Source organism: Etheostoma cragini, chromosome 3 (assembly GCF_013103735.1).
Source record: "Etheostoma cragini isolate CJK2018 chromosome 3, CSU_Ecrag_1.0, whole genome shotgun sequence".
NCBI lineage: Eukaryota > Metazoa > Chordata > Actinopteri > Perciformes > Percidae > Etheostoma > Etheostoma cragini.
The window spans coordinates 10,652,925-10,668,021 of NC_048409.1; the positions used below are offsets into that span (position 1 = coordinate 10,652,925).

The 15,097-nt window shown below is 41.2% G+C and overlaps 1 protein-coding gene across 11 annotated transcripts in view; it reads right to left on the reverse strand.

The window, feature by feature from the left end:
- Positions 1-15,097, reverse strand: part of LOC117941800 (muscleblind-like protein 1) — a 65,810-nt gene that overhangs the window by 42,526 nt on the left and 8,187 nt on the right. For 10 of the 11 annotated variants that reach the window (XM_034866940.1, XM_034866950.1, XM_034866949.1 and 7 more), the window contains exon 2: positions 668-1,670. In XM_034866940.1, the coding sequence (XP_034722831.1) occupies positions 668-841 (174 nt within the window). In that variant the 5' untranslated portion in view covers positions 842-1,670. Of the gene's footprint in view, positions 1-667; positions 1,671-1,716; positions 1,742-15,097 lie in introns of those variants that run through there. The other variant, XM_034866941.1, reaches the window with a different exon arrangement.

A 15,097-nucleotide genomic window follows, 5' to 3' on the forward strand; every position in this document is an offset into this window, starting at 1 on the left:
TTTTCCTTCCCAACTTCTCAAACTGGTCCGTGTTGACTCTTTTCATTTCCTCCCCTGTTTGATTTTTCTTTCCCCCTGTCTCTGAGAGAGAGAGGAGCTGCATATTGGGAGTATGTTGGCCCGGTGCCAGGGCAAAAATAGACAGTAAATTACAGAGCCTTCTGAGAACACCCCACTGCGTTGCGTGACCTCAAAATAACACACAGACATACACTTGCAGATTCACATACAAACATGAAATACACAGTGTGCTGCCCTACTTCTATAGTTCCCATTCAGCCTGTTGATGTGACGATCACACAGAAACCTTCGCAATGTGCCAACCAACAGTCCTGCACTAACGTTATGTGCCCGTGAAGGAAACTCTGAGTCTGATCCACAGATGTTACTGTGATTACGGCCTCTTCTCAGCTCGACACAACACACATGCTCACTCTAAAAAGTATTTATACACATGTGTACTTATGCCATAGCCGTGGCTTAGAAACAATTCATCCCGTTTCCTTACAGCGTTACCTTCTCTAAGGTCTAACAAGTTTTAGCATCCTTAAACCCCAAAATAGAACTTAAAACTTAAAACCCTGAAGACAATGCTTGTCACCACTGCATGCTGGAAGAAGAGTAAAGACAGTGAACAATGACCATTACAGGTGTTAGTCATACTCACCTTGAGTGAGTCAAAGCAGGCAATGACTCTGCCGTTTTCCACTTGACAGCTCTTGGCAGGGTGGGCGAACTTGCACTCGCTGTCCGGTCGTGAACACGTTCCTCTCTGGAATTCCCGACAGACCTCCAAAGTCAGCCACTTTGTGTCCCGGATCTGTGTCATGTTCAACGCCATTTCGAATCGGGCAGCAGGGCTCGATTAAGAGGAATAGATATCCAGCAAATGCAGTTACGTGTTTCTAATGACACTGGGGCAAATGATGATAAAGAATAGGTTAGGGACATGGGAAAAATCTATTTATAAGAGGTTTTATCCCCAGGGTCTGATTCTGAGGTAAAGCCTGCGAGGCCTGGGACTCGCCTAACAGCAGCCCATCCTAAGAGTCTGTTTGCGGCTGTAATAGGAGTCCTCCACCGTCTGTCACCCAGGTCCTGGGCTGGTGACGGCCACAGGGGTTTGCTTTGTAATCACTCTCGTTCTCTCTCTCAAATACACCCACACACACAAGTTTTGCCTATTGCCTTGCTCCTCGGCTGAACTCTCAGATGAAAAGAATGGCAAAACACGTTTTCAATCGACCTGGCCCATGATGAAAAGATGCAGGGCTGGAGGAAAGGAGAAAGGAGGAGAAATATGAACAGAAGGAGGAGGATGAGGGGGAAAAAGGCTGTGGTGGACAGGACGGCAAAGAGACGATCTTCCGCTCACAGGAGCCGATAAAAGCTGTGTGTCTTCAGTATCAGGCTCTGTTTGGAGATTGAGAGGGAGTGGTTGACTTCCACAGAGGAGGGCTGAGTGGCATAGATGGAGAGAGGTCTGACTGGCAGATGGAGATGGAGGGAAGATGGAGTGGGGTGGAGAATGGCTCAGAGGACGGGGGCTGGCAGTCCTGGGGGCTTCAGGTGTGGCTTGGAACTCTGGCAGACATGGACAGGCACAGAGGCAGAGGCGGCTTCAGTAGAGCCAAACAGCCACAGGGGTCACCGAAAGAAGGCACTTCTCTCTGTGGAAAGAAAGAAAGAGTGTCAGTGAAGCATGGCTTAACGCACTCTCTCTCTCACACACACACACAAAAAATACGGGCCAAGGTTAATACACTTAGGCACACAATAGGATGCATACACAAAAGTTTCATTCCAACATTTTTCCAGCATTCTCATGCACAGCCTCTCTCACAAAAGCCCTCCCAGAGACTGCCAGGCTCTCAGCTGGATAATCGAGTCAAACACCACCCCGCCAACAGGAAAGCTCACACATTCAAGTGCAGACAAATTATTTCAAAGGATGACATGAAGAAGGGAGAGATCAAGAGACAGAGAAAAAAAAAAGAAAGAAAAAGTGGAAAGACCTGTGAGTATGCATCTGTCCAAAAACATTGACCTATACACGCATCATTCTATGCAACAATATTAATTGTGATAATTTTGACTGTGGTCTATTTGAATCTGACTTTTTAAAGTATAAAATACTGTAGTAATTACTTACAAAAAAGTATGTTTTTATTGTTTGTAAGGATCAGTCTTTGAAAACAGTAGTGCAATATACTGTATATATATGAAAAAACTATTACAGACTTGCAAACTTGCATTTTCATGAGGATTTCTTCATTTCTATGACAAGTTAAAAATGAACCCTCTTTTCACAGAACAACTGTAATTGATCCTTTACTTAAGAAAAAGACAGTCTATGTTGTGAAAGGAAACACTGTACCTTTTTTAAAGCAATCAATATCAAATTATTGTTTTGTTATCAAAGTAATGATTAGTGAGTTATCAATCTGCCTCTCAGTGGTGAGATTGGAAACGGCCAATCAGGTGGCTAGATGGTTCCAGCATCCCTGCTGGCAGATGGCCAGGAGATAAGGACTAGATTATATCTCTAAGAGAGAAAAAGGAAAGAATGTAACATATTTCTGCTTTTTTGTTTTCATTTTGCCACACACATCCCGGCATGCTCCTCAAATCCACTCATCCAGAACACTTTCTGACCTCTCGGCTCACATCTGGATGTCGACAGAACAGACTGCAACCCAAAACTCCTACAGTACGCTGCTACGCTTATGAGAGCGCTTAACCCTCCATCCCACATGTGGTTACATCATTTCTAAGTCCCCCACACTCAGATGTAATTTGTTTATGAATATGGTGATTTCCACTGCACTGATATAACTTCTGTTTGAAGCAATCACCCAGACAGAAATCTGTGAGCAACTTTAAAATAACTTTAATGATTTAAATTAATCTGTTACTCGAGTAGCCCAGTCCCTAAACATGCAGACATTTTTTTTACTCCTCAACCCATTCTCATTCCCAACTTTTGAAGTACTGATGCTTGGTCAGTGGCTCTCAGTACCAGGTACCGATACATCAATCACCTTTTAGCGTCTGTTTGGAACGCACCTGGCATAGCAACAGCTCGACTGCGGCACTGTAAGATGACGTAGTATTCAGAGAGAGTTGCTTAAAGAGGCAGGTTGGGGTGGAGATGGGTCAAACGACTTTCACCAAGGAGACGGTGTCCCGTTCTTGTCCAACATATCACTGAAACATACATTTTGTAACCCCACCCACCATTTTTTAATAAAACCTACCTGTCCTGCTCTTGTTCCCCATGTTTAAACCTACAATTTTTCAACCCCACACCCAATCTTTCCCTAACCCATACTACGTCATTTTACCCTGCACATTGAAAAATGACACCAAATTGGTTTCAACCCAGAGCGTCCAAAAGTGACACCAAGAGTTCCAACCAACCGCGTTAAATAATGACGCCAAAGGGCTAAGTCCCTGCATCTGACGGAGGCACTGTAGGAGACTTTTTGCATCTGTAACTAAGGCCAAAGGCAACTGACCAAGCTTCGTTTTTGGTGTACTGGGAGTGAATATGTGCTGTACTCCTACTTCTGAGCCGACAACTAAATGTAACAGTCATGGTCAGAGCTGAATTAATATACTAGTAGTTGGTTTGAGTCAAATACAGAACCCCCTTCTCTGTGTCTGCTAGGATGACACTGTTTGTTGAGTTTATTTTGTGTTCATGTGCTTCTGGCGAGCAACAACATCAAACACTCTACTGTCAGCTGTCAAACACTTTCCCAACCTATTTTTGTTAAAAAATGAAACCTTGAAGACGATGGTGAATGATGTGAAAAAGGTGTACTTAGAAGCTTGCATTCAGTGGTTACTGTTTGGTTGCATTGGATGGCAGAGTTTCCTAAAACAACTTAAACATTTAAAAGAAAAAGTTGTTTTGTATCAATTAGAAGACAAACATGCAAATTACAACGGTATGAGCGTTGTTTAAGTGAAAAATGTAATGCGTTTCTCTGACCAAAGATAGATATCAAGCCCTGGACTTGGCTGGAATAACTTACACTCCCACCCAACTATTCTTGGCCTACTAGGTTTGCAACCTACGTGTAGTCAATGCAACAAATTCAGCCATTTTTCTCTTTCACCATGCATTCCAGGAACTTAAATCAACAGACAATGAGATAGATTGAAAGAGAGTAATATTTCAAAAGGGATATACAGCTTTTTATCAGAAAACAATCCTAAATAAACCAAACATACATTATCAATTTATGATGTTTAACAGGGATAGAGCATTAATTGTTTTTTGGATCTGGAATTACTAATACTGCAATACCGGTGGATTTGAAGAAAAATGGAAGGGGGAAACGAGAGAAAAAAAAATAGAAAGTAAAGTTACTCCCTTGGTCTTGGTCAAACATTGATTGCTTATGTGTCATGCTGTCTTCTCCAATGTGGGCCATCAAGTCTTTGGTAAACTACTTTTTGAGCCCAAAGCTGATACTTTAAGCTGTGTTTCTGTGTGTGTGTGTGTGTGTGGACAAGAGAAAGAGGCCAGGACAGCCCACTGTGTCTGGCAGAAAGATAGAAAGAGAAAAAGGGCTCTGCATTAAAAATGGAGTGGCAAAATCTGTCTTCTGCAACACCTATTCTTACTCACTTCCTGACCTCTTCTATAACTCTCTTTATTGCACCGGTAAATCCCAGCTGTTATGATGGTAGATGGCATTTCTTGCATGCAAATAAAAGATGAGATGACCTATAAATATATATATAATGCAAATGAACACAAGAACATTTATGTATTTAAAGGGACATTCTGGTATTTTCCAACCTGGGTCATGGTCATAGTTCTGGCTGCTCTGATTGGAGGTCATGCTGAAGGCTTGTCTATAGTACACAGCAGCGGTTTCGGCTGCATGTTTTTGGTCGTCCCTATTATTTGATATGCTCCTATTTTAATGAAAGATCCATCAATCAAATGTGCCGGATCGATATCTGGGGAAAGGTGAAGATATTAAGCCAGACCTTACCTGTACACAATTAAATACAGTTTCTTTGTCATAGTCACGATGATAGTCACTTTATCCATTATCAGTGACATTCATTAAGTTGCTGTGCTAACATGCAGCTTTCACCGTGCAGCCGAAGGTGTAACTTTCACTGCAGTGTCATTGGACTCTCGCCAACTCTGTTGTAGACATTTGCAGAGCACAACCTAGCCTCGTAAAGGGTTCCCAAAAAAACCTATATTTTAAAGAATTAATTTCCAGTGCTTGTAACTGAATCCGTCCAAAAGTAAACCGAGAAAGTAGATGCTGCAGATGACTGCATGAGGACCCACCAAACGGTAATTGTATACTGTATCTATATACTGTACTTCTAAAGGAGACGAAACATGAATGTATTTTAGAAATAGGACCAACTCTACTGTATTAACACAAAAACACCACTGAACAAACTAAATAACAGGGACAGTATTTTGAATGGGTGTGAAGGAAAGTAACTAGAGTTCCCCTGTTGCTGTTTCAGAGACTATAGAGAGCAGAGAGGAAACATGAGTTCAGAGAGGAAAGACCGCTAAACATCCAGTAGCACTGACATAAAAGGGAATAAGTCCCATTGACAATCACTGATTGAATGAAAAGGAAGCCATCAGTTTGAAAATGTACACACATGAGATTAGACAAACTTCCCCTAGAGTCCCAAGGCACTGTCATATAGTTTTCTCAAAGGAGTCATATTTTCTGTGTTTTTTTACCCAGCACTTGTGTGATACCCCAGTGGAAACAGCTGTGACAAAATGAGCCGCCAGACATCAAATCAAGTAGATGTAATAAATGGGGCTCCACCTACATGTATTATCAGCCTCAGTTCCACACGGATTTATCTCGTGCCAAAAGCTTGTACTAAATTCTCATCAAACAAGCCTAACCTATTTGAAAACCGAGAGTGAGTGAGGATCATTAGACGAGGCTCGTGTCAAAACAGAGGATTAAAACTAAGAAAAATGTGAGAAGTGATTCTGCCGTTGAGGAAATAAAAAATAAAGCAGTCATCAATAAGCATCTTAGCATGTGTGAATAATGCATGTGGCCATTTCCCGTAGCCAGAGGCAGGAGATATTATTACACCATCAGATCAACTAGCCAAGGTAATAAGTTGTAGAGGAGGTAGTGAAAGACTGGGGATATTACAGTACGCGACCCCCAACCCCCCAATGCCCAAACTCGCTAAAGACATACACACACACGCACACACTCCCACACACACACACACACACACACTTCATTGAAAGTACGGAGAGCAAAATCTTAGCGAAACATTTTGTCTCACTCAACCCACTTCAGCTGTTGACATATGGTGCGCACAAAGCAGAGTGCAATAGCGAGAGTGTTATAGGGGTTCACGTTCCTGATCCTGTGCTAATCCATCTGCTAAAAAGGTGCCACTTGTTTGGCCCAACGCTGGATTATTTCATGGATATGACAACTCTTCAGGAAAAACATTGAGATTGCCTCCAGTGACACCACTGCTGCTGAGCCACTGACTGTTAAGACCTGTTAACATACAAAGTAAATGTGTGACACTTGAAAATACATAAAAAGGTGACACAGTTCCCGTATACTTTGGCCCTCCGGGATGAGCCTGAGGTCACTGGGAAGTGTCAGCGTGATTCTAGGCCTTACTGACACAGAGCTAAAGAGGGTAGACTAGAGAATTAATATTTCCGTTCAAGTAAAGCGTCTGTAAAATGATAAAAAAAAACTACTGTGAACATATCAGATGGGCTACACACAAAACTATTAGCCTTAAAACAGAAAAGATCCTGAAGAATAACACTTAGAAAATTGATATTTTATGAAGTTCTTTGTTCTTTGATATGTCTGTGTGTTTTTCTGATTTCCTTTAAGAAAAAAAGTCAAAAAAAGCCAAAAAAATGCAAAATGCAAAACTTCTCAAATACAAAAACACATCTACATCAAACACACACATACTTGAAATAACTATATACATACATTTATAGAAACAGCTAATTATAAATTGATAAATTGTGAAATGCAATAACTAAGGCCATATTTTTGCTTTGACACAGCTGCAGCCAACACAGGGTTAACATTATCTGGTCAAGTTTGGTATCAATCAATTCTTCTTCTTATTGGCTTAACAGGTAGGCGGGTTTTGCAAGATCTCATTTTAACTGGAAGGAATAGATGTCAATCTTTCCTACGTTGGTTCTCCCTGAACTCAGAGACATGATTGGCTTCTATTAGGGCCATCTCGCGTTACAGTAGACGGATTGGCTTGTATCACCTGTCAATTAAATCCTGGGACGTCAGAGAATCCGCCGGTGTGCAGATTAACAGTGTTGCAGCCCCGGTGGAGAAGAGAGAAGCGATCAAAACCCAGAAACTATGAACTGTTTAGCTTTCAGCTACAAGATTGTGAGGGGACCAGCTCGTTTTGGATTAAATGGCTTGCATATTCTAATTCCTTGGACTTTTGTCGATGTAGGAAAGAAAAGTTTTTGGCGATCTTTCCCCGCTGTGAATAAAGACACGAGGAAAAAGATATGGATGCACACTCGACTTTAGACACTAGCGGCACAGAATCTTTCTGTATTTCTTTCTAAACAGCATTATAACTATAACTAAGTAATCTCATGCTGTGTGTTTGGGCTTAATCGAATCTTGAGACTTTGAACTTTCAAATGGTGTGCTGCATGAGTGGGGTTATGGAGATTTAATGCTTGCAATTTATAAGTGGAGTAAAAGGTTTCTCTTAAGTGGAGAAAACTGTCCCGTCAGCGGGACGGTGTCGCTAAAGAAGTGAACGGGAATGCTTGAAAATGGTAGTGTTCACAGCAAAAACTGGATTCTGTCCATGTGTCACCAATCATTTTTTTAAACACATTTGTCCAATTTCAATCTTTCAAATTATTATTTAGCTTTTATTAATTCACTAAAAGTAATTATTGATTGTAAATACTTTAAAAGTATATATAAAGGTTACTTTTTATTTTTATTTGGCTTTCTTTGTGTTGCGTTCTACGTCTCCTCAGACCTCTGCAGGGTAAATCCAGACAGCTAGCTGGACTATCTGTCCAATCAGAGTTTTCTGTACGACTAAATTAACCTTTGAACGTACACATGTTTCACCAAGTTCCTTTCTGAGCTGTTAATGCAGCAGCACCGCGGCTCTGTCCGGCGCTTAGCACCGCCCAAGACAATTGTGATTGGTTTAATGAAATGCTAATAAACCAGAGTACGTTTTTCTCCATTACTGGCATGCTGTGTGGACTTGCCAGAACCTCCTCCGCAGCGCTGTGAAGGAAAGTCTGGCATTGCGAGACTTTATTCATTTTGTTTTAGTGTTGTTTTCATCATAAAGGTTGTCAAACAAATATGTTTCATTGCTGTTGATAAAGTTAACGCTGAGCTGCACGTCTTGATGTATTACTGTAATGTGCCTTGCTTAGACCAAGCCACATGGAATTTCACTTTCTTTTATGGCAGAGCCTCTCGCACTGTTAACACAAGCCACATTCAGCCCTGCATCTGAAAGCAATACAGAGGGAGGGAGAGAGAAAGAAAGAATGAGGAAAAATGGAGTGAACAGTGGCCAAAGATGAAAGCCATTTATTTACCTTGACTGACTTCCAGAAAAGAATAAAACGTCAGGAAGATGAAGAAAAGAAAGCAAGAAAGCAAGTTCATCCATGTTTGATTTCATATGGCTGACCTTATTAAACACAATAGACCAAGAAATAAAAAGAGCAATGGTTAAAATCTACTGGAAGGTAAGTGAAATGTTTTTACAACTCCCCAAGTGAGTCCCAGTGTATACTCTACTTTATCTGTGAAAGTGCACGTGCACATGCTGTTATGCAAACCAAAAGGTCCAGTTTGTTTAGGTGGCACGTTGACAGGTCAGACATTCCTTAAGTGTTACAAATTCACTGAGGCTCTAAGAATCCAATGATCCTGCTTTGTCCCATAAGATGATAAGTGGTGTAACAGTCTGCACCTTTCGGAGGGAGGGAAAGAGAGAGAGGGGAAATTTAGTAATGCGAGAGGTTAAAGGGCGCTGACTGCAGCAGCAAAAAGCAGATGCTGGACGCTTCATATTTCACCGCATCACCGGCGGACCAGGATATCATCTATATACGACCTGAGCTGCCCTTTATTCTGATAGGAGCATCAGAAAGAAGAGAGGGGGAAAGGCTGTGAGAGAGAAACAGAGAAAAGGAGACCAGAGGTGGCTACAGGGGAAGGATAGAGGCTAGAGGAAGGGAGAAGGAAGGCGAACAGGAGCAATAAGTATGAGTTGGTGAGAGACCGAGTTATGTGGCTAATATGGAGAGCGGAAAGTAAGTAGAACTGGCAGGTATAAAAGAGGAGGAATCAGCGGGAAAAGGAGGGAGGGGGAAAGCTGAATCTGGTTCCATTTCAAAGCACTGCTGGCACTCTGCTGTCATACCATCTTGACATTTCTCATCTCTCTTTCTTTATCTTTCTCTGATCCCCACCTGTTCTTTTCTTTTGCTCTTCACACGTCTGCTTCAGTGTTTTTTTTAGCTTTTTCTCCTCTCAAATCTTTCTCCTTCTTAGAAATCAGCTCGCCGTCTGCTAAGTTGCACTCCGAGTATCATGTGACATAAACAACTTTGTGAACACGTCTTTAACAGTAGCCGCCCTCGTTTCATTTGTCCACTGTCCCAGCCCTCTCTATCTCTCCGTCTCCATCCTTGCATTCACACACCTTCTGCTGCAGTACCACAGTAATATGCTGCAAGGTCATCATCGCCACGGCAACTAGGGAAACCATGTTTGAAGCAAGGACAAAGTGGTTAATGGTGTCACGGTCCAGCCTGATATCAGAGCAGTATATTTTGGAAATCTTTTTTTTTTTTTTTTTACTCAACTTTTCAAATGGGGTCTCTGACATCTGAAGAGTACCACCCACTGTACTCCTACACATGTCCATTAATGATGCTGGAGAAGTTAGCCAAAAACGTTCAATATCAAGACAATGCTCGTGTCATCTAATGATTTAAGTTAAAAACATCTATGTATGCAAAGAGTGTCACTGAAACAAATGAAAAAAACACTTTCTGCTGTATAGACCAAATGTTTGCCAAAACGCCTCCCACCTCCTGATGCCGTGATCACTGAAGAGATCAGAAAGTTTCCCGACACTGCAACCTGTGTCCTATTGCAAGGATGAGAGAATCTAACATTGGAGAAATCCTCGTAACGTTCTGACAACAGAGCTTGGCCCCGTCATTTTGCTGGCTGGAAGATATTCTTCTTGACCTATATTTGATTTTAATCTCACCATATTTTCACAAATCCAATAAGCCACAGCCTGGCCTCAGCCCTGAGGTCAGAGTTCATTTTGTCAACAAAAACTATGACATATAACGACATACCTTTTAGTACAATGTCTGTTGGCAAATCAAAACAACAGTTGGACGGATGAATTACTGCTTAATAAATGCTGTTTTATTCCACAACCTGCAGAATCACACATTCTATGCTTCTGATTGGTCAAATGTATCTCATTGACCTGTTGCACAAATAAGCAGAATCTTTCATTTTAGTAATGTTATCGCGATTATCTGCCAATATTTTAACTAAAGTCTCCCTTCACGGAGACCAGGATGCTGACAATTATAGTAAAAATAATAATAATGAAAAAAATAAATTTGCTGAAAATGTAATGTTATGAAGGGCTGTGGCAGTGACTGGAACTCCTACATTGCTTTCCGTCTGCTATATTTTGTGTTTATAGGAAAAAGTGCAGGATTAATATAGAAATTAAAAAAATAAAGTGCTCGGGGGAAGATTGGCTAGCTAGCAGAGGACGCAGGACTTTCCTTCTCCAGTATTTGCTGCTTACATGCAAACACAGTGTTAGCTTACTGTGTACTTAATTTATATCATAGTGCACACAGTTTCTCTCAGGTTATTTTTGAGGCAGTGTTACAAACCCAAAGCTATTGACCATCAGCTGGCTGATCACTTGAGTTTGACCAGGAAGTGAGCTGGAGCCTGAGGGGTTGTGTGCCGGTTCAGAATTTACATTTTTTGTCAAAGTTAACCCTGGTAACCCAATTTGCCAACAAGAATACGAAAGAACAGGCTATTGAGTACTTTATACAATGCAATACAATACAACTTTATTGTCTGCCAGAGCTGAAATTCTTTTTGCATCCCTGGGTAGCTCATATAAAAAGAGGACACAGCCATACATACAAACATACATTAAAGGAATAATGCCAACATAAACACCTATGTATGGAAACAAAGCATACGTGTTTAACAACAGAAAATTACATGAACGCACACACACAGACAAGGTCACACAGACACTGGATTTAATGTTGCTGGTTCAGCAATAGGGTCAATATAATCCACGGGAAATTCATCTTCCAATTTACACACCTCCAAACGAGACAAAAGGCATTTTAGACAAGCAACAATCAACCAGATCACACTGATTTAACACATAATACAAACTTAAAAATGAGCAAACTTAAGCCCAGGACACGATTCGCAGTCAAGCAGCACACCTGAAGACATCACTCACCATATGTATAAAACATAAGACTGGATTTAGTCATCATGACTAGCATTTAGTGCTATGTTACTTACTGCGCTGTGTTGTTAAGCTAGGGCACTATGCTGTTTATTGAAGGACCCGTTTGCATTCTTTACAGTTGCCATTGTTTGGTTGGAATGTAATGTAGCAGAACATCCAATATGACGTTTGTTCATTTTACACAAACAGACAAACAATGTTGAGTTAAAACATTAAAATATGAGCCTCATAAAAGCAGTTATTGTGCTACTTTTTTGCGAGCTGGCATCGTAGCGGGATGGAATCTCAGGATTTTTTCTTTAAATAAAAATCATATTTTCATAATGTTCCCATTAATAACAGAGACATGGCTCATCAAGAACACATTTACATGACTGTAAATAGTGGATGCCTGATGAGCTTCTTCTAATTTACTCTTCCTGTCTTCAAGATCAAAACTTCTTTTATTAACGCTTTTTAACACTGAGTAATGGAAGTCACAGTGACATTTACGTGCTCAAATACTTTGCCTTAACTCTTGTGTTGTCTTCCCGTCAACCATAAAAAGAAAACGTTTTGGTCACTTTTTTTTTTAAATTATTGCCATTGCTATCCATCATTTTTGTCACTTTTTTAATGTTGTGGGTGTTTTTTTTTTGTTTTTTTTCCAAAGTTTTATGAGTTTTCCATTGTCCCAAAGCTTATTTTGACAGCCCTTTTTTTGTGAATTTTTTTTTTTAAACTGAAAACGAGTCAAGTTTGACATGAGGGTTAACAGTAGGGCTGGGCAATATATCTTGTTGATGTTGTATCGATATTGCGTTATGAGACTAGATATCATGTTAGATTTTAGATATATCACCCTACTTAACAGTTTTAATAATGCACGGACAGTGAACCGTGTCCAACTAATGCTGAGTCCCACCCGTGCCAGCGTGAGATCAGATCCAACAGTGGTTGGCTGAGTTCTGGTCATTCTGAAACGATACTCCACTACGATTGTGTTTCCCCAGATTGTACCATCAGGGTAATCTTAGACTTTATTCTATTGCCCAGTTTGTGACACACACGCACACAGACACACAAAAATACGCATATTAGTATTGACCACAAACCATGAGACAGCAGATCTGCATCATTAACGGAGGACACCCAACTACAGCGATGAATGTAAGGTCAGTCAGTATTGATATTCAGGACACAGCCATATGAGTAATATGTATGCATATGCACAACATCAACTATCTCTCTTGTGTGCCTTTTTTATCTCGCACACACACACACACACACACACACACACACACACACACACAAAATCTATGACTCCCTCCTCGTTCAGCTGTAAGACAAACAGAGGGGAGGGGAGACAACGAGGGCAGTCAAGTGGCACGTGTGCAAGCTGTCGTCTGCACTGTGATATCAGCGCAAGTGTTTAAACAGCCTGACATGCACACAGAGACAGGGGAGAGGCAGTTATAGCAGACACCCACATGAATAGAGATATGACTTACTGTTAAATACATTTAGATAAATGGTTAACTATTTGTTAGTGTGTGTAAATGAGGGGGGCAGTTACATGGATTGTGCATGTTGCATTTAGTCATCTATACAATTGCTTTTCACTCTTCTCTTCACTGCGGTGTGGCTACCTGGTTGTGCCACTGTGGTGTAATGCAGTGGTGGGGTGTCACTGAGTTCATGGACATAAACCAACCCCACTGCCAGACCAGTCTACTCCTCTCAGGAATAGCAATGGAGGAGGTGTGTGTGTGAGTATATACGTGTGTGGGTGGGAGGGTAGCAAGAATGAGAGCGAGAGTCATGGAGACAGACAGAATGACAGACAGAATGACAGACAGACAGACACTAGGACATGCAGCAGGCAGACACTAGGACGTGCAGCAGGACGACAGGAGAATAAGAGAATTACAAAAAACAAAAACAAAAAAGAGGAAGAGCTAAAGATAGGTATGACGAAAGGTATGACAGACAGGTAGACAGGAGGGGGGGAACAGGTGAAAAGACAGGGTGCAGATATACATCATGTAATGAGATGGGAGTATAGTGAGAGAGAGGATTCAGACACAGGGATACAATGAGTACAGCAAGATAAGAATAAGTTATGGCAGAGGAAAATCCTTGACAGATGACGGATCAGTAACAGCAATAAGATCACTGTTTAGAAGCTGAATGGCTGAACAGCTTCATAGCACAATTGTTGTAAAAGATATTGAAGCTCATAGATGGAGATGATTACAGGAATGGTTTGGCCTTCTGTGAATTCTTCACATTCCAAATGAGGAAATACCAAAAGAGTGGAAGTTCCCCAAAAGAAAGTATGTAAAAAAAATAGATTTCCAAATGGCAACCCCCACACACACACACAAACACACACACACACACACACACACACAAACAAACAAACAAACACACACACACACGAAGCACAGATTTTGCAGTGGGGGGACAATCTGTACTCTTCAGCCGTCAATGACCAGTGATTCAGTTGGACACCTTAATCTGTGGAAATCACAGAGGGCTCCACCGTGGAGCCAACTGTATTTACTATATATTACATCTTCCACTCTTGTGCATTAGTCCAGTGACAGCTTTGCAGACGGCAGGGAAAACAGCAATCATACACCACTGACTGACTCACTGTGATTTCGACACTTGCCAAATGGCCTTGCAGGACTCCCCCAACCATTTACCTGAGTGACCGACGGCCTATCTGCCAGTTGTATTCTCTGTGTTGAATTTCTGGGACTCAAAGTCATCTTCACTCGTTCTCCTGTTGTCACTGTTATCAGAATACCCACCCTGTTTTCTTTTTTTCTCTCTCTAATTGAATATATAATATGAATCAGGGTGTTAGAGGGTCCATGTTATTATGCACATACACATTGACTGTCTCTCACACACACATACACACAACTCATCTGTATTCAACAGACATGCCCTGTTCCTGCTGAGGAACGCATGGAGATGACATCACTTCTAAAGGACAGATTAGTTGAGGGATGAAATGAGAAGGTGGAGGAAGAAAATAAAGGAGAAATTTGTGGAAAAAACACGCTTTGCTCAAGTATACACACAGTCAAATGCAGGTAACCATGCATTCTCTTCTGCGTGAGTCTTTCTTCTCTCACATGCAGTTGTTTAGTCAAAGTCCTGTGTGCTGTTTAATTCGGTATGTATCTGCCTCTGCGCTCTCTCTGTTCTATACTCTAATGACCTTGTAGATCTGCCTGCTCTGATCTGCAGAGAAGCTTTTTCAACCCGCTGAGAGTCAGATGCCAAAAGAGAAACACAAAGTGAGCCATACAACAAAAAACAGACAGACAGAGAATCAAGACGGAAAGGGGTGAAGAAGTGACTCTGTGAAAGAGAGACAGGGGTGTTGAGAGAAGCCTGGGAGAAGAGGGTGTGTACTCAAAACAGCAGGGCAGTGTCTATTGCAGCATCAGTTGGGTAAATAATCAAATCTAATTTGCGTTACATAATTTGCATTGCATAAATTGTATTACACAAAAAA